Source organism: Delphinapterus leucas, chromosome 11 (assembly GCF_059928025.1).
Source record: "Delphinapterus leucas isolate spDelLeu-1000000601 "Yukka" chromosome 11, BTC_Dleu_Yukka2, whole genome shotgun sequence".
Taxonomy (NCBI): Eukaryota; Metazoa; Chordata; class Mammalia; order Artiodactyla; family Monodontidae; genus Delphinapterus; species Delphinapterus leucas.
In genome coordinates, this window is record NC_143139.1 from 61,168,967 (window position 1) to 61,191,229 (window position 22,263).

The 22,263-nt window shown below is 33.6% G+C and overlaps 1 protein-coding gene across 1 annotated transcript in view; it reads left to right on the top strand.

The window, feature by feature from the left end:
- The window catches only part of ZDHHC17 (zDHHC palmitoyltransferase 17), a 106,414-nt gene that overhangs the window by 80,071 nt on the left and 4,080 nt on the right, over positions 1–22,263 (top strand). The window contains exons 9-16 of the mRNA XM_022559921.3: positions 3,798–3,940; positions 5,322–5,422; positions 12,438–12,562; positions 13,797–13,859; positions 17,588–17,681; positions 18,573–18,656; positions 19,880–20,037; positions 20,691–20,785. Coding sequence (XP_022415629.2) covers positions 3,798–3,940; positions 5,322–5,422; positions 12,438–12,562; positions 13,797–13,859; positions 17,588–17,681; positions 18,573–18,656; positions 19,880–20,037; positions 20,691–20,785 — 863 coding nt within the window. The remainder of the gene's footprint in view (positions 1–3,797; positions 3,941–5,321; positions 5,423–12,437; positions 12,563–13,796; positions 13,860–17,587; positions 17,682–18,572; positions 18,657–19,879; positions 20,038–20,690; positions 20,786–22,263) is intronic.

The window sequence follows — 22,263 nt, forward strand, 5'->3', positions numbered from 1 at the left end:
AAATATGGATAACTAATAAGAACCTGCTGTATAAAAAAAAAAAAACAGCTACAGTAATCAAAACAGTATGGTATTGGCACAAAAGCAGATTGTATAGATCAATGGAACAAGATAGAAAGCTCAGAAATAAACCCATACACTTATGGTCAATTAATCTACGATAAAGGAGGCAAGAATATACAATGGAGAAAGGACAGTCTCTTCAGTAAGTGGTGCTGGGAAAACTGGATACCTACAGGTAAAAAGAACAAGCATTCTCTAACACCATATCAAAAAATAAACTCAAAATGGATTAAAGACCTAAATGTAAAACTGGATACTATAGTACTCCTAGGGGAGAACATAAGCCGAACACTCTTTGACATAAATCATAGCAATATTTTTTTGGCTCTGTCTCCTAGAGTAGTGGAAATACAAAAATAAACAATTGAGACCTAATTAAACTTAAAAGCTTTTGCAAAGGAAACCATAAACAAAAAAAGACAACCTGCAGAATTGGAGAAAATATTTGCAAGTGATGCTACCGACAAGCGATCAATTTCCAAAATATACAAACAACTCATACAGCTTAATATCAAAAAAACAGACAACCCAATGAAAAAATGGGCAGAAGACCTAAGTAGACATTTCTCCAAATAAGACAGACACATGGCCATCAGGCACGTGAAAAGATGCTCAACATAGCTAATTATTAGAGAAATGCAAGTCAAAACTACAATGCAGTATCACCTCACACCAGAATAGCCATCAATAAAAAGTCTACAAACAATAAATGCTGGAGAGGGTATGGAGAAAAAGGAACCCTCCTACACTGTTGGTGAGAATGTAAATTGGTGCAGCTACTGTGGAGAACAGTATGGAGGTTCCTTACAAAACTGAAAATAGAATTACCATATGATCCAAGAATCCCACTCCTGGACGTATATCTGGATAAAACTCTAATCTGAAAAGATACATGCACCCCAATTTTCATAGCAGCACTGTTTACAATAGCCAAGACATGGAAGCAACCTAAAGAAGATGTGGTATATATACACAATGGAATATTACTCAGCCATAAAAAAGAGTGAAATAATGCCATTTGCTGCAACATGGATGGACCTAGAAATCATATTAAGTGAAGTAAGTCAGAGACAAATATCATATGATATCACTTATATGTGGAATCTTAAAAAATGATATAAATGAACTTATTTGCAAAACAGAAATAGACTCACAGACAGAAAACAAACTTATGGTTACCAGAAGGGATAACGGGGTAGGGGGAGATAAATTAGGAGTTTGGGATTAACATATACACACTACTAAGTATAAAACAGATAAACAGCAAGGACCTACTATATAGCACAGGGAACTGTATTCAATGTCTTGTAATAACCTATAATGGAAAGGAATCTGTAAAAGAATATGTATATATATTCTTTTATATGTATGACTGAGTCACTTTGCTGTACACCTGAAGCTAACACAACATTGTAAATTAACTGTACATCAGTTTAAAAAATGGATTTAAAAAACTGCACGTGGGGCTTCCCTGGTGGCGCAGTGGTTGAGAGTCCGCCTGCCGATGCAGGGGACACGGGTTCGTGCCCCGGTTCGGGAAGATCCCGCATGCCGCGGAGCAGCTGGGCCCGTGAGCCATGGCCGCTGAGCCTGCGCGTCCGGAGCCTGTGCTCCGCAACGGGAGAGGCCACAACAGTGAGAGGCCCACGTACCGCAAAAAAAAAAAACAACAACAAAAAAAACTGCATGTGAATCTACAATTATTTCAAAATAAAAAGTTTAATTAAAAAATAGATTACTGAATTGTAGAATCTGGGTGGTGGATATGCAGATATTCACTATAAAATACTTTCAAATTTACTATATATTAGAAATGTTCTGTAATGAAATATACAAGAAAATAGATTTTTCATGTTTACAAATGCAGCGCATCACCATTACATCTTTACAGTATTATAATGTGTATATTAAATGACAACTTGAAATAAATCCAGAAATCACACACATCAGTATTTAACCAGGTGAAATGAGCCTATATTCACACAAAAAATTATATGTGAACGCTTATGATGTCTTTATTTACAGTCAGAAACTGGAAACAAGCTTAATCCCTCAGCTGGGGAATGGATAACCAGACTGTGACACATCCTGTAATGTAATACCACTCAGCATTAAAAAGGAACTTACTACTAATACACGTAAAAATATGGATGAATGTCAAATGCATTTGCTAAGTGAAAGAAGCCAGATTTAAAAGACTGCATTCAGTATGACTCCTTTTATGTGACATTCTTGCAAAGGAAAAAGTAAAAAGACAGATATCAGACTAGTGGTTGCCAGGGCTTGGGCCTGGTTGCAGAGGGTATTTCAGGGCTTGATGGGACTGTTCTGTGTCTTGATATTCATGCTTGTTACACAACTGTGTATATTCATCAAAACTCAGAGAACTGTACACAAAAAAGGGTGAATTTCACTGTATGTAAATTGTCTTAATTTTTAATAATGAAAAAGTGTGGCCATTAATAATGAAAAAATGGCCATCGCTGAGGGAGAACAAGTGTCTTGACTAAGAACAAACCAAGTTAAAGATAATTTTAGAAAATACTTTTTCAAATGACACATGTCCACCTTCTCTCCCACCAATACCCACCCTTAGTCATACACTCTCTCCTCCCAGTTGTAAACTTTCTCTAATGTCTTGATATGGAATTCACACATAATAGAGATGAAGAAACAAACTGGAAGGGTGTTATTTCACTACAGCATAAAATTAAACTCTGAAGTCAATATGTTTAATTATGTGTCTAAGTTAAAATTACACAATTAGTTCAGAAAATGAATTACAGTGGCTGAATTGGGGAAGACATGGTCATTTATATGAAAAAGTATTTATTTCAGTAGAAGCCAATGGTATGAAAGGTGTGCTAAAAATAAAAGAGGCATAATATAATATATTCTTGGCCTTCAGAAAGGTAAATATTCAACGATGAGAGTAATATTTACACTCTGAACTTTGTTGGATCACAGCTGGAATATCTTATATAGTTTTGTCACTTAAGATAACTCGAGAGACTTAACAACTGCTTGTAAGTTTGTGAAGGACTGTTATGGAGGAGTGGCAGTAGACTTTGTGTTGCTGTGAAGATACCAGGGAAGCAGGCAGGTTTTATACTTATGAGTATTTCTAACAGACCAGTACAAAAGTGAAATGGTACTACGTCTGAAATATTAAGCACTCTGCTTTGATATGTGTTCAGAGGCACATCGTCTCCATTCTATGGTCTCTGGGACCCTGTAGATTGTTTGATTTTATTCTTTATCTTACTTTAAGGTTTTAATATACTGTTTATATGTATTATTAATATCTTCTCCAGGCTAAGCATACTCAGGTTTCCTTATCTGATATAGCTGTTGGACCTTCAGTCATTCTGGTTGCCCTTGTCTCCTTAGTTATCAATGCTTTTGTTAAAATGGGGTGGTATTTTCATGAACTGTTTTCTAGCCTGTCCACGTGTTGGCAGGTGGTACTGCTGTCTTCTGTATCTGACTATCTAGACCCAGTCCTATAACTTCTATTCTCATTTTCTACAGTTTTAACCAAGAACTTTTAAATTGTTTATTTAATACCTCTTTCTAGAAAACAGAGACTAGCACCTTAAATAGTATCTGTACATAGTAGATACATTTGAATGAATAATTTCACCCCTGTTCTGTGTTTTCACACAGGTAACAGTGATTCACATTGAGGTTACTTGAAACATGCAAAAGTTTCTCTCTTTTTTTTTTCTGTACAGGAATTTCGGCAGAAAGTAATGCTGGGAACTCCTTTCCTAGTTATTTGGCTGGTTGGGTTTATAGCAGACCTAAATATTGATTCTTGGCTCATTAAAGGGCTAATGTATGGTGGCGTTTGGGCTACAGTACAGTTTCTTTCAAAGTAAGTGTGTTGTTTTTAGCTATATTTTTAACTGGACATGTAAGAATATAGTTTGGACCTGGCTATATAAAATTAATGTTTTGTATATTTAGAACACTGCCTTTATATAACTTGTTTGATCTTAATTTAATGTTAAAGAATTTTTGGCAGATTTATATCTGAAATCTTTAACATTTTTAACATTGTTGTTAAAAATGACTCTAAAGGTACTTCCAGTGACAAGGTCTAACATATAATTTTTAAGGCTAAAATGCAGCTTTAAGACATTTCAATAGAAGTAGACTCAAGTTTGTTGAACTCTAAATGTAATATACATTGCTTATTTCTGGGTAACTATAATGCTTGAGCTTACCTTTCCATAGGAATTATATTTTCTTTGATCATAGGCAGTGTGCAAGAAAGAGGTTTGATTTTAGCACAAGGTAGAGTCTAAGCATATGAAGTAATGCTCAGTTTTGTTTTGTTTTAAAATTTTCTCTTTCTCCTTTTTTATTTAAACATTGTGATCATGCCCTTTTCTTCTTATCCCTAGATCCTATTCCCCTAAAGTGGCCCATCCAGCAAACTAGGCAGGCATTTATGATCCAGAACTTCCCACCTAATTTCTATTCCTTTAGTACCTTGTTTTCACCAGAATTTCAAAAGAGAGTTCTGAAAATAATTCAGAGAGAGATGAGAATGGCTGGTAATGCACTAATGTGGTAACTCTCAGGAAGAGGCTTAATTCTAGGTAATTAATCTCATTTTAGTGTTTCTAGGCACTCCAAGGGGTAGTGTAGGTAGGAATTCACCAATACTCCCTACTTAGTGTACATGGATGGTTGATCCTGCTTATGTTTAATAAAATTTATCAGTATTTATTTTTCCTGAATTCTGTAAACAATGACCTTTAATTCCTCCAAGTTAGCCAGTTCATTCTCTTTGAGAAGATGTGCTGAAAGCTTAGTGGGAATGTGTAGGTAAGGAGAAGTAATGATGAAACGTAGAGAAAAACTTGGGGATTGCTTTGCGCTCATTTGTTAAAATTATGTCTTTGGTGGGTAATATGCTGGGTGATAGAGTTACTATATATACTAAAGTGAGTTATTGATTTAAGAGAATAGGAATACAGTGAAATTCTAAAGTTGAAAAGTACATAGAATATAATTTTAATTCTGATGTATTAAAAGTAGCTTAAGACTCTTGCTGAGTCATTCAGCTGTGCACTCATTTCTTATTGAATATTATGAAAACAGTATGGATACTTAAGCATCCTGGATTTCTGGGTTTTGTTAAGAGTATACTATACAGAATATATGTGATTTTCATTTAAATAAATAAATATTCTTTTTTACAATGAAATATGGAGTTCAAATTCGATAAAACTTCTTGTGTTTTACAGATCCTTTTTTGATCATTCGATGCATAGTGCATTGCCCCTTGGAATATATTTGGCAACCAAATTCTGGATGTATGTGACGTGGTTCTTCTGGTTTTGGAATGATATCCTTTGGTTATAAAGGTCTTAGTTTAATAATAATTTAACATAAGAGCTGAACTACTCGCGACGTGCTACAGCAAAACAGTATTCCTAGAAAAATCAGTATGAACTAATGTATTGTTTTTAAATGTTTCATATTTAATAAATTGCTTTTCAAAGCTGCTTTTAATAATATCAGTAATAATAATAATAGTGACCATTTATTGATTTTTTAAAGGGCATTTTCTTAAATACTTTGTGCTCCATTTAGTATACATCCTATACGTTAGTACTGTTGTCTCCATTTTATAGATGAGACAATTTAGGCTTAAATAGGGTAAGCTGTTATTCTTGCCCAAGGTCACACAGCTAGTCTCTAATAAAGCAGGGTAGAAACACATATTTGTCTTTATTCTATAACACTTACTCTGAACCTTTCTACTGAACTGTGATTTCCATGTTTTAGTGTCAAATTATTTTCTCTAAATATTTTCTTATTATCACAACTTACTATTTTGCTGTGATAGGTAACAGTTTTCTCTTTTGCTTCATGAAAAACATGTAATGCTGTATCTTCAAATGTTGCTAACTTCAGCATATTATTTCAATGTACTATACTTTTAAAAAGTAATATAATTTGAAATTGTAAATGTGTGTGTATGTGTGAGATTCAGATCTCACATCTCAAGAAGTCAGATTCACATCTCAAGAAATAAGGACAATGTCAATTTTTGATATTTTTAATAGAAAAAAGTCAACCAGTAAGGCAGTCTGTTTTATTATAATAAAGGTACATGTTTCATAAATGTCTTAATCATTTTTCAAGATATTGCTATAAAAAGTATATAAGATTTTAAATGGTATGAATTATTCAGTAACTTTTAACTGTTCTGAACAATATTAATTAATAGCTGGTTTCACTTCACAGTGTTACATGTTTTAATATTGCATTCTTTTTAAGTTGTCTTGTGTATTAGACAAAAGCAAAATATGCTAATTTTCTTTGTGAAATGGAGCCTCAGAATTGTAACTACACTTCTAATTCTTATATTTTCACAGCATTGTAGGATTACTTTTAGAAAGTATAGTACTTTTAAATACTTTCTTAGCATAGTGTCTACTGAAATTTTTCCATGTGGCAGTTTTCACTAGCTCATTCTAGGCTTGTATTATACTTTGATATAAAAATTGTTCTTCAGGGATTTATTAAGCATTAGAACTATCTTATTGGAACATTTAATGCGTAAAACATATCTGCTCATTTTCAGTACCTCATTATTTTAAATTTATAAAAAAGCACTGACCTCTGAAATGACTTCAGTATTCCAGACATATTTTCTAACTTTGCTTCCTAAATTGGACAGTAAATTTTATGTTCAAGGAAAAAAGTCAGATTCACATCTCAAAATAATTTTAGACTGTTGCTGTACTCTTATTAATCTGTTTGGATGTAAGTAGAGAAAAACAGGATAATTAGTAAAGTACCAAATAATGAAAACTTTATGCCAGAGAGTTTTATATAGTCTGTGTATAAAGACTTGTGCCTAGGAACATCAGATGGCACTTAAGCACTTGGAGACCATTTTAAACAGCAAAATCACCAAAAGAAGCACACAAATGCTAAACAAGAAGGCAGAGTATTGCCTCGTGTAACTCAGCGGGGAATGTGTGCATAGGGCAACTCATATTTCTTGCTGCTTTGCACATACAAATGACTGCAAAAGCACTGTCAATATTGATTTTGGAGTTACAAATAAATTCTAGCTAGTAGGCATGAGGATGAACTGTATAAAAGTTATTTTAGTTCTCATAATATGTTACCCAACTTAAGTGTTTTTGTGGTGGTAATGAGTATTATATTGATGTAAACCATTTGTTATAATAAATTATTTTTCTTTTTTACTATTCATTAGATAAGTATTACCCCATATACATGTTATATTTGTTTAGTGACTTTCTGGTTTATAGTTCTTTCAGATATGTTGTTTTACTTGGTTCTCAGAACAATCCTTTGAGATTAAAAAAATAAATCACACAAATCGTAATGCTATTTTCTAACTGATGGAAAAATTGAGGTTCAGAGAAGTTGTATGTCTTGCTCAGAGTTACATAGCTAGGTAATTATTGAGAGTCTGATATAGAACCCAGCTCTTTGACCTGATACAGTATGTCTTCAAATGCCCTATTTTCTACTCTGAACATAATTTTTAAGTTCCTAAACCTAGTTAGAAAGCAATTTAGCAACCTGTAGAAAGGGCCTTTGATCTCTTAATTATTTATAAGTAAATAATAAGAGATAAGATCAAAGATTTATTTACAAGGATATTTATCATAGTACCATTTACAATATAATAGGGAAAAAATGGAAATAACCTAAATGTCCAACCTGAATAGGAGGAAAGATTTTTCAGTTATGTGACATATGGTACAGGATAAAATAGCCATTAAAATGCTTTTCTAAGACTTAGTGATATGGGCTCATACTTAGAATATAACAAATGAAAAAATACTAAATTGTATTTACAGAGAGATTCTAATTTTAAAACGTGCAAAAGATAAGAGCCGGAAGTGAGTACATGTAATTTTAGCTGTGGTTATTTCTGGGTGTGAGATTTGTGAGTGATTTTCTTGTGCTTTTATTTATTTGAAAATTTTGTTCATTGACCATACTTCTTTTATAATAATCAAACAACTCTAAAATTCACTGTGGTAAACAGTAGAGTCTACTGTTTATTGTGTTGGCAACACTTTTGAAATAACTTATTAGGAATTTTATATCTAAAAATAATTATTTTTCAATCAGGTCTTAAGCTTCTTAAACCAAAGGTGGATGTGAGAAACTTATGGAACCTGGATCATTACATATGTAAAAATGAAAACAGTGCAGAATTATCATTTTCGCCATTCTTTCCTATGCATTTTCCTCTTGAGCATTTTTTCCTGTAGTTTACTCTTAGGACTTCTTCAGTTTTACATGTATCTCTGCTAGTTTCCTTCTCATATTTTCTAAGCTTTTTAATCCCTATCTTTAGGTATCCAGTCATCACCTGTGAATTCCAACAATACTGCTATAAGTATTCTTGTATATCTTTTTTTTGTGCACATGTGCAGGTTTCTGTGAAGTCATTAAAGATACTCTTACAAAAGTTCTTAGTTCACATGTGTTTGACTACTGTGTATAACGAATGATGTGACGGGAGAGGTCAGTGTCTTCCTTTTTGCTCATTAGAGAACTCATTGCTCCAACACACTCTTTCCTCACTCAGTTGCAGTACCAGCCTCGATATTTATCAAGTTTCCTGTACTCTATTCGGTTTATTGATCTGTGTGCCTTACCAGTACTGTATTATCATATTACTGTAGCTTTATTCTTAACTCATGATATCTGGTAGGCCAAGTTTCCCAACTTTTTGTTTCTCAGGAATATCTTACCTCTTTTTAGCCCTTCGCACTTCTACTTAAATTTTTAAAAATCAGCTCCTTAAGTTCCATGGGAAGCCTAATGCAATTTTGATTGAAGTTCTGTTTAAGCTATAGAATAATTTAGAGAAAAATGACTTCTTTCTGATATTTAGATCTTTGCTATTTCAGAATATCCTAGAGTGGGTGGCTTCTCACAGTTCTGGATCAGGATGCCTGCACGGTTGTGTTCAGGTGAGGGCTCTCTTCCCGACTTACAGACAGTCACCTTCTCCCTGTGTCCTCACATGGCAGGAAGAGAGTGAGAGAGATCTCTTCTTTCCTCTTCTTATACAGCCACAGTCCTGTTGGGTTAGGGCCCCACCCTTATGACCTCATTTAACCTAATTATCTCCTAAAGAGCCTATCTCCAGGTACAGTCACATTATAAGTTAGGGCTTCAACATATGAATTTGGAAGAGGGGAGACATGGTTCAGTCCATAGCAGAAGTCCAGGGTGGGATTGATAAGAATTCTGACTTTGTCTTTTCATCCACATTTCCCATACTACTAATACAGATGGAGGTGGGATTAAGAACTACCCCAGGCGGCCTGTCTCACCAGAATCATCTTCTTTCCTTGACCTCCAGTTTGAACTTTATGGTATAGTGTGGCTTGTCCTCTTTCCAAAGTTGTTGCTTGCATTTTGCAGATCACTTGGTTGGTTTGATTGACTGTTTTTGGTTCATTTTGGGGGTATTATGGTAAGTTAGAGCTGTAGTTCACAGCAGGCATCAAAATAACATCCAAGTAGATTAAAGAGTTAAATGGAAAAAGAAGATTCCATAAACATTTAAATGAAAACGTTGATGACAAGTATTTGTTTTATTTCTAATTGGAGGAATGTTTAAGCATAAAAACAAATACAAATTAAGAATAAAACAGTGCTTCTCTTGCTTCTAAATTCGCAGCTCTTTTCCTTTACTCAATGCTAGTGCAAACATAGTGATCAACAAATATGTATTGCTAGTGGGGTTGTAAATTGGTGTATCTTTCTGTAAATAATCTGATGGTATAAAAATATATATCAAGCAATAAAAATGTTCATACCCAAAGATATTGTTCCCATAATATTTAATGACCCAGGGTAAACTGTAGAGCACTTTGGAGAGGCAGAATAGCATAGGTAGTAAGAGCCTAGCTTGTAATACCAGCTCCACCTCTAATCCATTCTTTAATCTTAGACTGCTTAATTAACCTCTGCCTCAGTTTTATCACGGGGATGGCAGCAGGCTTTATCATAGGGTTTTTGTGCAGCCTAAATAAATGGCTTGTAGTCAGTGACAAATAAGTGTTATTTTATTAATGTTAATAAATACACAATGATCTCAATTATGATTAAAAGTGCAGAATACCAAAAATAAAAGAAGTTATCTCTGGGTTGTGGAGTTACTGTTTTTGTCTTTATGCTTTTTAGTGTTTTCTAACTTTCATTAGGAAAAAAGGTTTACAAAAAAACAGCCTTACCAAAAAATTATTTCTGTTAAATGCTTTAAATTAACTGCACTGATCTGTTGCTAAAGCTAAGTTTAAACTACCATTTGAAGATATCTAATCTCTTTCCCTTTAAAAAAGCAAAGAAATTCTTTAAGTTCATCTGATTTAATTCCTGAATACCCCTTTCAAACCTGTAGTCATTTACTGAGCTGCTAGTTAGCTCCCTGCAAATTTAATCCAGGCTGTAAGAACCTGACCTATATATACTTATATGTTAGCACTTTTGAAACTGTTATAATAAGATACTGCCCTGAAAAATGCCACGGTTCAGCATTCATTGCACATACATTTATCCAGCTTTATTCTTAAGCGAATTTTGCTGTTGGAAGAGCTGAAAATTTGACTTTCTGTTTACTCTCTTCTGGCTGTACCCATGGATTTTGGGGAATAAGGATGGTGAAAGTTGGGAATAAATAGGGGACTGGAGAAAGAGAAATCACTTTTATATATGGCAGGTGATATTAACTACTCTTTCTTCTTCCTTTTTTTCCTCTTGTATTTTAAGTGGTTGTTTAGTGTTTTCATATTTACCAAACAAATATAGGATTGTTTCATTCATGAAGCTGTTCTTTCTTTCTTTTTTCTTTTTTTTTTTTTTTTTTGCGGTACGCGGGCCTTTCACTGTTGTGGCCTCTCCTGTTGCGGAGCACAGGCTCGGGACGCGCAGGCCCAGCGGCCATGGCTCACAGGCCTAGCCGCTCCGCAGCATGTGGGATCTTCCCGGACCGGGGCACGAACCCGTGTCCCCTGCATCGGCAGGCAGACTCTCAACCACTGCACCACCAGGGAAGCCCGAAGCCATTCTTTCTTACCTGTGCTTCATAAGAAATGTAGAGTGTGTATACATGATAATGTCCAAATGTCTTACAGAATGTTTGTATGATACTTGTACTACATAAAATCCTTTTTTTTGGCCGCACCCTGTGGCTTGTGGGATCTTAGTTTCCTGACCAGGGATCGAACCCGGCCCTCGGCAGTGAGAGTGAGCAGTCCTAACCGCTGGACCACCAGGGAATTCCCAGCCTAACATTTTATTAAATCTTTTGGTTTTTTTTGTTTTTACATGTACATGGGGGCCTTCATAAATAATGAAGACCTGAAGAAGTGACCAGAGTAGGAATCTTTATGCCTTTTAGCAAAGAAACGATACATTTGTGAAGAAATGACAAGCCAGAGGGTTTGAGCTAGGGGCAGTCAGTTATGGGGATGTGACTAGGAGCTGCGTGGGGAGACTAGTGGAAGAGAAGGGTTAGTGCAGTCAGTATGTGAAACACAGGTCCCTGTCTGTCAGTGTCCTTCCCAGGCTTTGGTGATGAGGCCTTTCCTTTCTTCTCTGGTACAGGGAAGGCACCATTCTCGTGAGAAATTTTGTGGATAGCTTTTGTACCTACGTAAAATCTTGAAAATGGTATGTTTTGTGTCCCAAAAATGTGTTGCTCTAGCAACATTGCTTTATTTCTCCCAGTGTTTATTGAAAATAGTCTTTGATTCTTCACTTATAAGTGCCTAGTACATTTCTTATATTTTCATTAGGTAGAAAAATGTAAACATAGAAACTGTTTCTGTTTTAAGCAGGTTTATAAGTACCTTTTCTAAAATTAAGGCCACCTTGAATGTGGGCAAAAATGGCAACGGAGAGAATGTAAAAATCTTTTAAATAGATGGGTGTGATATCTAAGTGTTTGGTAGATTTTAATGCATATAGATAAAATATTGATAATATGCTAATTACTTTGAACATGAGAAGTCCCTTCATTTTTGTCAAAAGAAATAATGATCATTTAAAAATAATGTATTCACTGACTTTTCAAAAGTGTCAGGTAACCCTACATGATTTAAAGTTCATAAAAAATTCACATTTTTATTTTTTACACTTATTTATGAGCAGAATGGGAAATGTATTTATTTTGATGTAATAGACTAACATATATAGATGTAATCTATTTTGATGTAATAAATAAACCATCTTGTATTTTTTTGGAGGTTTTTGTGTGTATGTGTGATAAAATTTTACAGATTATAAGTTTACCTATAATAATAACTAGTTTTCATTGCTTCTTTAGATTCCTTAACTTTAGGTACATCTCAACTTTTTATTTATCCATCTTCCATTCCTTGTCAATAGTATTGCACTTTTCTACAATTTTGGAAAATCTTGGAAATCAGATCCAGGGATTATTAAAGCTACAGAGGAACAAAAGAAAAAGGTAGCAAGATACAATCTAACTAGTCACTTGTGTTTTATTGCCAGATTATCAGTATTTTTAGCAGATAATAGAGTACAAAAAAGGAAACTAGAAATTTCAAACCAAACTGAGATTATGTGTAGTTGGTGCTCACCTTTGGTGTTCTTGTGATGCCAGTCCTTACAGTTCCATGACATTTTAAAATTTCATGTTTCTCTCCTTTATAAGGATTATGATTGTTTTGAGGGACAAATAACAGTAGTTTACACATCTCTGTAAACCTTCAGCAAATAAATATGCATTCAGTAAATGTTTGTTAAATGACTGTAAATTAGAAGGCCACTAAACTGGTTGATAGTGTAGATATATTGTTCTAATAACTGAAATGTTTGTATATATGATCCAGGGCACCCCTCATCTATAGCTGAGTTACGTAGGAAACTGAATTTGTAATCCAAAGATGTCACGGTAAGTAGAGAATTGGATTAGAAGCAATTAGATCATTTTAAGAGCTATTTAATCCAGTCTCTGAAAACAGAACAAATCCTGATGAATTATTTCCTATCCACATGGATTAAAACACTAGTAGGTTCTTACAGTCTAATCTTCCCCTTTCTAGGCAGCATAAAGAGTGCTACCCTTATGTTCCAGTATTCTTTAGACATTACTGGTTATTGATTTGCCAGGTTTTCTTAGTCATAATCCAGTTCTGAAGATTCAGTTCTTTATTGGACTTAGGTTTACATTCATCCCTTAATCATCAAAACCTTATACAGACTAGTTCTTAGGATAGGTCATTTAGTTTTATTCTCAGAGAAATATTCCCGTAACTAAATTTAGGGTTGCTTTTTCATATATCCAAGAAATAAAATTCCTGTATTCATATTATAATGAAATAGCAGAAGTAAGCGAAGAGATTTTATTATCTTTAGCTGAAAACATTGGTTAATTAAAAATGAGCATTGTGTTTGCTGATACTCATATATTTTATTGAAGTATAGTTGATTTTCAGTGTCATGTTAGTTTCAGGTGTACAGCACAGTGATTCAGTTATACATATATATTTTTTTTCTGTTTCATATTCTTTTCCCTTATAGGTTATTACAAAATATTGAGTATAGTTCCCTGTGCTATGCAGTTGGTCCTTGTTGGTTATCTATTTTATATTTAGTAGTGTGTATTGATACTCATATTGATGGCACAATAGTTGGTATTGTTCTGTTTTGAATAATTTTTTTTTTTTTTTAATTCACAGACAATAGTTGAACTTGCAGAGACAGGAAGTCTGGACCTCAGTATATTCTGCAGTACCTGTTTGGTAATATTTTTTTCTTTATTCTTCCCTCTCTCCTCTTCCCCTACCAGTGGCATAGCGTAGAGAGTTTGGGAAACCAGGACAGTTTCTTTCACTGAGCACATTTCTTGACCCACCCCTGCAAAATGCCTTTTAGATCATGGTACAGGAGGAAAGATGGTGAAAAGATGTCTCCTTTCCAATGTGCTTATTCCCCCGATGGTAGACCTTAACTACACTTCTGATTCAGTGGTGCCATTCATTTGTATTCATTGTTATTCTCTTTTTCTCTCTTAAAATGTAATTCAACAAATAAAAAACTAAGTAATAAAAGTATTTAAAATCAAAAGTTTACTATGATTCCCTAATATACTGTTATCCTAATTACATTTTAAGAAAATTTGTTCTTATATTTAAAGGTCACAGTGGGAAATTATTAGATAACTTTTAAGACAACATGGCCTCTAAACTGGTTCAATTAGAGCAGTTATCCATCTGTATTAGAGTGTTTATTCAACTTAGAGCACTATTTTATCATTGATATTAAACATTGTCATATTCAACCAGGTCATAGATAAAGCTATATATGAAATTAAATGGCATTTACTTATGGAATCAGATATAGTGATACTGACATTGTTTTATTACTATAGACATCTAATTTCTATAGAATAATACTGTTTTGTGTTTTAATGATTTTCTGCTTAATTTGTATAATTAGTTCTTGTGGAAAATATACAGACTGCCGCAGTGGTTAAACCATATTTCTCTACATGGAAATGGAAATATCCCCAAATCGTGCTTGAAACTAAATGCCCTTTTATACTTTTAAGTTATACACTACAACTGAACTAATATCTTAACAGTTGAATAATAATAAAATAATTGACTTAGTTTAGGATTCTGGAATGAGTTTTTGAAACTAAGCTCTACTTCTACAGATTCTTTTAAGTTGTTTCATTTAACCAAACAGTTGTTTGGTTGTTTGTTTCTTTGACCTAACAGTTATGATTTTGGATGTTCAAAATATATACTGCTTTACTCTTGGTAACAACTTTAGGGTACTGACTGATTCTTTTGTATTTTCAAGCATGCTTTAAAAAGGCTTTTGTTTCTGTGCTTTACAATAGGTAATTTACAGAATTGTATTCTTAACATTTAGGATATTTTTATACTCTACTATTCTGTGAAAATATAATTCTGTTCCACAAAGTCAGGTATACATTGGCTGATATCCTTGCCATATAGCAAACAGGTTGTGTTTTTTTTTAACACTTTATAGGCTATGCATTTAATCAATTATACCAAATTGTCATTCAAACATTGTACATGTGCTTTTAGCAGTACACTCAAAGCAAGCAGTGATACATGTCATGAATAGTTAGACAACTTCACTAGAGAATTTTCTTTCCATCCTGAACATTGGGGTTAAAAGTATGGTCAGAAGTAAAACAATAACTTTCCATTTTGATAGGAAGACTAACATTTGGTAAACAGTTCAATTAAATTAGTTGGATGGTTCTTCAGGACTGATACAGATTCTTGGGTCAGCTGCCTACCACTGCTGTTGTTTTCTTATCCTAGTGTGGTTGTCATTTGGGGTCAGCAGTCTTTTCTATAGACAGTTCAATGCAGAGGCCCTTCTTAATTGGGAAATATGAATTTAAGAGTTGATTCTCTTCAGTTTCCTTGTGCATGAGGTACTTGAGAATACCTGATAAGAAGCCTTTCATCTAGGTTGGAGACAGTCCTTTAAATGGTGCTTATTCCAGTATGCATAACCCCTTGGTTATAGATCATGGGGCACCTGATCTTCATCCAAAGATAGATTACAGTGATCAGCTTCAGAAACAAGCTTAGGATATCTTCTTAATAACTCAGTTAAGCTTTACAATAACATAACGTAGTAACAAAGAGCTATTTGGGAAGAGAGTTTTAGACGGTAAATACTGACCTCAATTAACAAAACTAGAATTTAACATCTATTGAAACATAATCTTTTCTGTCTAAAAGTACCCCCATTTTTATCAGATATAGCCAAATTATGATTGTAGAAAGAATATCCCAAGTGGAAAACACATTTTCTAACCATTTCTTTTTTCATTGTGAGGGCATCAGTCTTGCAGTCAGCAAACAGGTTCTTTATATAGAGTTGCTCAATACAGTTCCATTATTAAGCAAATATCTGATGGTAAGAACAAGACTTTCTCTCATCATAGCATAAACATTTTATTATATATTATGTTATAAGCTGCATAATTCTGGATAGATAATTTGTTATTGTAAAATAAAGAGCTTGTTCTGTTATAAAATGATTCAAATTGACAGAGGTATTTGTCATTATATGGGTATCTTTACTTTGAAAAATACACAGACACATGTAGATCAGAATTTTCTAAAAATGAATTGCTCTGTAAGTGAACTACGGCAACTGTTGTGTTTAGGAGCCTTGGGTCAGTTTTTGTGCAGAATTCATTGACAGCTGTTGCCCAAAGAGGAGACTTAGCTGAGAGTTGGAAGTAAGGATAAAATTTGTTTGATATATCCTACTTCTTTCTGCTAATAGGTTTAGTCTCATATCTGTGGTGAAGAATGACTTAGCCTTTTCTTGGGTCCACAGATTTTTTTTAATACATGTAAGAACCACATAGTGCACCTATGCCTTTTTCTTAGTACCTCAGAATAGTGTGTAATTTATGCAAACTGTTGGGGAAATGTTAGTGCTTTTATTGAAACACCAATAAAGGATATTACAAAATTTGTTTCTAGCAAGGGTTAATAACTGTAGCTCTTGTCATGTATCCAGTATTGGGACTAGCAGCTCTTTGAAGATCGCCAATGAGTTCTTGTATTCACTTGGTTGCTTTAGAGTAATGTAGAGAAGAACATTTCATAACACTTAAAACATCATAAACATGAGTTTTTTATTGCCTGTGAAGACCTGAAGAATGTATTTTATGTTTTTTAAAACAAACAGGGACTGCCTAAACTTCTTAAGCATGTTGTACTTTCTTAGATAAGGTCGTGCAGTTCAGCAGAGGAAGTGCTGTACCTTAATCTGAGATCTCAGATTTCTTTCACTAAAAGAAAGACGTGTACACTTACTGGGATTTTTTGCTGGGTTTGTAAACTTTGGGAAGACATTTTATTAATGATGCGAATTTTAAAAGCTCTCTTTTATTCACTTCTAAATTGACCTTCCTTTTAGTAAGGAACCAATTTCATTTTATTAAGCAACAACCAGTATTATGACCATTAATTGCAATACATTTTCATTAAGAAGCCTGAAGAGTGATATTTGAGGAATTTGAGGGCTGTGAATTAAATATAGTACCATTCATTGCAACAGCAAATTGATCTTTGATTCTTAATTATTTTTGTGAATTGATGGTTCTGCCCCGTCTTTATATTTTTATAAATATTTATATAGAATTTTTATATAAAAATGTTTATAAAATAATTTTCTATAAAAATTTTTCTATAAAAATTTTTATAAAAATTTATAAAATATAAATTCTGCCCGGAATTTATATTTTAGAGTAGACTTATCCTCTTCATCTTTGTTGTTGCAGTTGAAATTTTATTAAACAAAAGTGAATTTTTGTTTCGTTCTATTCCTTTGGAAACCTTGGTATAACCCTTTTCAAAAAATACCGGATTTTTTTCATATTGTATTTTGAGAAAATAAAATGTTCGGCTTTCCTCTCTTAGGTATAGTGCCTTTCATAATCTTTTAACATGCCTGTTAACAGATACGGAAACCAGTGAGGTCCAAACATTGTGGTGTGTGCAACCGCTGTATTGCAAAATTCGACCATCATTGCCCATGGGTGGGCAACTGTGTAGGTAAGTTTTATGAGTAATTTCTAAATATATTGTTCATTTAAATTACTCTAGGTAACTAATGAAGTACAATACTAAAGTAGGTGTAGAAGGTTCATTCTAGCACCCTACAATACCCCTCGTTCCCCCAATTATTTTCTGAGTGGCAAAACATCAACTCAGTTGTAAGAGAGAGGGGAAAAGACATCATAAAATCAGTGTCTAGAAAAGATTGATATAATTTCTCTATCAATTCTCTCTGGTGCCTACTCTTTCCTATTTTCTCCATTGGATAACAGTGAAATCAATAAGGAGGCAGATTGTGTTGTTTTTTAGTTAAACTAAAGAAAGTAAGGCAATAAAAAATATCTAAAGGTTGTTATGTACAGAGGCAGAGAAGGATGACAGATAAGAACTCTACATATCTCAGTGTTCAAGAATGGCATAGTCTGAGGAAATGAACTAAGTGGTCTGAGATGTGGCCCTGGAGATTTTATGAGAGGACAGCAGGGAAACATTACAAAGATTGTATGACTGTGTTGGGGAGAAGCCTTTAAAAAGTAGGATTTTAAAGTTTATAAAACTAAAGATAAAATAGGATTATTTAAACCTCAAGGCAAATAGTAGAATTAAAGCTCAAACTTGTGATTTATTTGGTTCATTAAGACTCTTTTGAATGAATATCATTGCAGTCACTACATCTTTGTGTGTCATTATAAGCATTCTTTTATTTTAACAATTTTATTAAAACATTTATTTTCTTGAAGAACATTTTGTAAAATAAATAATGTATGTGATTATTGTCCAAGGTGTATCTCACTTTTCATGGAATTTCGCCACCCCTACCTCACCCCTAGGTATATTTCCAGTTGTTTTTTCTTAGCTAAAAAAAATTGCTTCTGTTTTGTTCTTTAGGTGCAGGCAACCATAGATACTTTATGGGCTACCTATTCTTCTTGCTTTTTATGATCTGCTGGATGATTTATGGTTGTATTTCTTGTGAGTACAATTAGTTTTTTATCTTCTTAAAACACGTGTTTGCGTACTCATGCTTTACCATATTAACAAAAAATATGATAATGACAAATGTGTTTTAACTAAAAATTATGGTTTGGGGCACCTCACTACAATGAAGCATAAAGAAAAAATAGATATAGAACTGTCAAACATGTTCAACATAGAGTATAAGAAACAGAATTATCAGTTAATTATCTTTTAATAGGCTTTGAAAAGCTTCTGGGTAAAAAACACCAACATTTTTCACATCACATGCTTGCTTTACTCTAGTAGTTTATAGATTTTGTGATTGTGCTAGTTGCTCTTTCTTACCAAACAGCTGGGAAAATATAGTTAAGTTTGCACAGAACTTGAAATGTTTTGAAGAGTAAGGTATAATTATTGCCTATTAGAGAATATTTAAAAGGTTAAGAATAAGTTGTCATTCAGTGATCATATGGGTATAGTATCTTAGAAGAAATGATGGGGTTTTATTGCACTGAGAACATAATTTGGAAAGAATTTAAATGAAAATATTAGTTACTGTCCTTCAGGGCTTGGTGGTATTTAGCATAAAGATGTATTAGATACTGACTTAAAAATAAGTCTTGGATGATTTCCTAGTCCTCCTACTCCCACAGATATTAAGAATAATCTCTGTTATTGCCCTAATGAAAAAGGAGGTTACTTCCTCAAATAGGAATTAACAGAGAACGATTTTGTCAGAGATCTTTACCTAATTTCTGGCAGCCCAACACACCTGAGAGAGAGAGAGCATAGTCCTACTAATAACATCAGTTCTTTATGGCAGCAGCTCTCAAAGAGTAGATTTTGTTTTGGAAAAAGCCCCCCTCACCAAGGTGATCTTGTGTTATGTTCCTCCCCTCCAAAGAAGTCTCACATATCTGTATCATCTTATCTTTGTATAAAGGAATTGTTTTTTTTACATATTGTATGTATGCAATACCAATCAAATAAAAACTGTATATCGTTACAGTACAGGTTTGTTTGTTTTTAGGATTGCCTGCTGCTTTTTCTACTTCTGCTTTTGATATGTTTTTTCACTAATGTACAAGGGGATTATTTAAGAGTATGAAAATACTTGCATTGAAAGTCATCAGTTAAATTCTTGGATCGTGTTTTCTAAGTGGTGCCTACCACAGATGTCCACACGAGGTGCTTGGATGATTATTGAGTAAATTTGAGTTCTTCTGCTCTGATTTTAGACTGGGGACTCCACTGTGAGACCAGTTATACCAAGGATGGATTTTGGACATATATTACTCAAATTGCCACATGTTCACCCTGGATGTTTTGGATGTTTCTGAACAGTGTTTTTCATTTCATGTGGGTGGCTGTATTACTCATGTGTCAGATGTATCAGGTATGTCCAAGTGCATTATTCTTTAGTGTGCAGAGAACTCTTAAAAATTCACTCCTAGCTTAAAAGTTAACAATGTATTCTCTTTATAACCATTCCTACTTTTCAGTAATTAAAATTTTTTCAAGAGTTAAAATTTTCAGTTTGCTGTTCCTTTCTTCTTCACTCTTTCTCTCCACCTCTCCTCCCTCTTCTTATATTATGAACTTTTAACTTTCAGTACTACTGTCATCAAAACTTTTTATTTCTCTTTCCTGGTTTACATACATCCAGTTGGATATAAGTGTGAGCTTAGACTGATAGTTCCATTAATTTTGTGTGTGTGTTAATATTTTATTACCTACAAATATCAGTATTTATTCAAGAGTTTTTTTAATTAGGATTTTTAAAAAAGCTCCTTCTTAAAGGGGCTGATGGAGAGGTAGTATGTACATAATGTCCATGCCTACACATACACAGTGCCAGGTGACCTGTTTTTAAATATTTTCCCTGTTTAACCAGCTACTTCCCACAGAGTCAGATGGTACTGTGTAAACCCACTTGATGATCTCCTGATGGAAAGCCAGAAACAGACTCCATCCTGATCTTCTTGAGAATTAACTTGTTTTATATTAAATATTCAGAGAGTTAATGGTTTGCTTTCTCTTGCCTCTTAGATATCATGTTTAGGTATTACTACAAATGAAAGAATGAATGCCAGAAGATACAAGCACTTTAAAGTCACAACAACATCTATTGAAAGCCCATTCAAGTACGTACATATCTATGAATTTAATATTTTCTCTTGACATATAAAGTTCCTTACTAACTAAACTCAGCAAGTATCTAGTGAGTACATCAAAGAGAAGTATTTTCTTTAAGAATGGCAATAATATATGAAACAGGGAATATTTATTTTACTTAACAATTTGTAAAATAGCTTATAAAACATACCAAATACCAAGATTTCTGCCAGATGAAACATTGGTTAGTTCACCATAACTTTAGTATTTATCACATTAACTGTATATAAATTTGTGATATTCATTTTTTCCTTAATTATACAATTCAAACTTTATTGACCTACTAACGTTTAGTATTTGTTCTTTAACCTTTCCATCAATTTATAAATTTTCATTCAAAAATGAATGTATCCAGAAAATTGAAATAAGATTTAAAAAAACACAGTTGATTAAAATTCATTATTTAGGGAAATTTCCCAGACGCTAGGGCAACTACTTTTTGGTGCAAATTACTTACTTTATTTGCCCTCTGAATGACACAAAAATTTCCACACACCTAGTTTTCTTTTCTTTTCTTTTTTTTAATTGAAGTATAATTGACATATGACATTATATTAGTTTCAGGTATACAACATAATGGTTTGATACTTGTATACACTGCAAAATGATCACCGCTAAAATCTAGTTAATGTCTGTCACCATACATAATTGCAAATTTTTTTTCCTTGTCATGAGAACTTTTAAGATCTATTCTCTTAGCCATTTTCAAATATGAAGTACAATATTAACTATAGTCACCATGCTGTACACTGCATCCCCAGGGCTTACTTATTTTAGAACCGGAAGTTTATACGTTTTGAACCCCCCTCGCCTATTTTGCCCAGCCCCACCCCCAGCCTCTGCCCTCCACCAGTCTGTTCTCTGTATCTGTGAGCTTGAGTTTGGTGGTTCAGATTCCATGTAAGTGAGATTATGTGGTATTTGTCTTTCTTTGTCTGACTTATTTCACTTATAATGCCCTCATGGTCCATCCATGTTATCACAAGTGGCTATATTTCCTTCTTCTTTACAATGGCTGAATTTTATTTCATTGTGTGTGTGTGTGTGTGTGTGTCGCATTATTTCAATCTATTCATCTGTCGATGGACACTTAGGTTGTTTACATATCTTGCCTGTTGTAAATAATGCGGTAATGAACATGGGGTGCAGATATCTTTTCAAGTTAGCGTTTTCATTTTCTTTGGATAAATACCCAGAAGTGGAATTGCTGGATCATATGGTAGTTCTATTTTTAACGTTTTGAGGAACCTCCATACTGTTTTCCACAGTGGCTGCACCAATTTACATTCCCACCAACAGTGCACAAGAATTCCCTTTTCTACACATCCTCACCAACACTTGCTTTTCTTGTCTTTTTGATAATAGCCATTCAAATAGGTATGAGGTGATATCTCATTGTGGTTTTGATTTGCATTTCCCTAAAAATTAGTGACGTTGAGCATCTCCT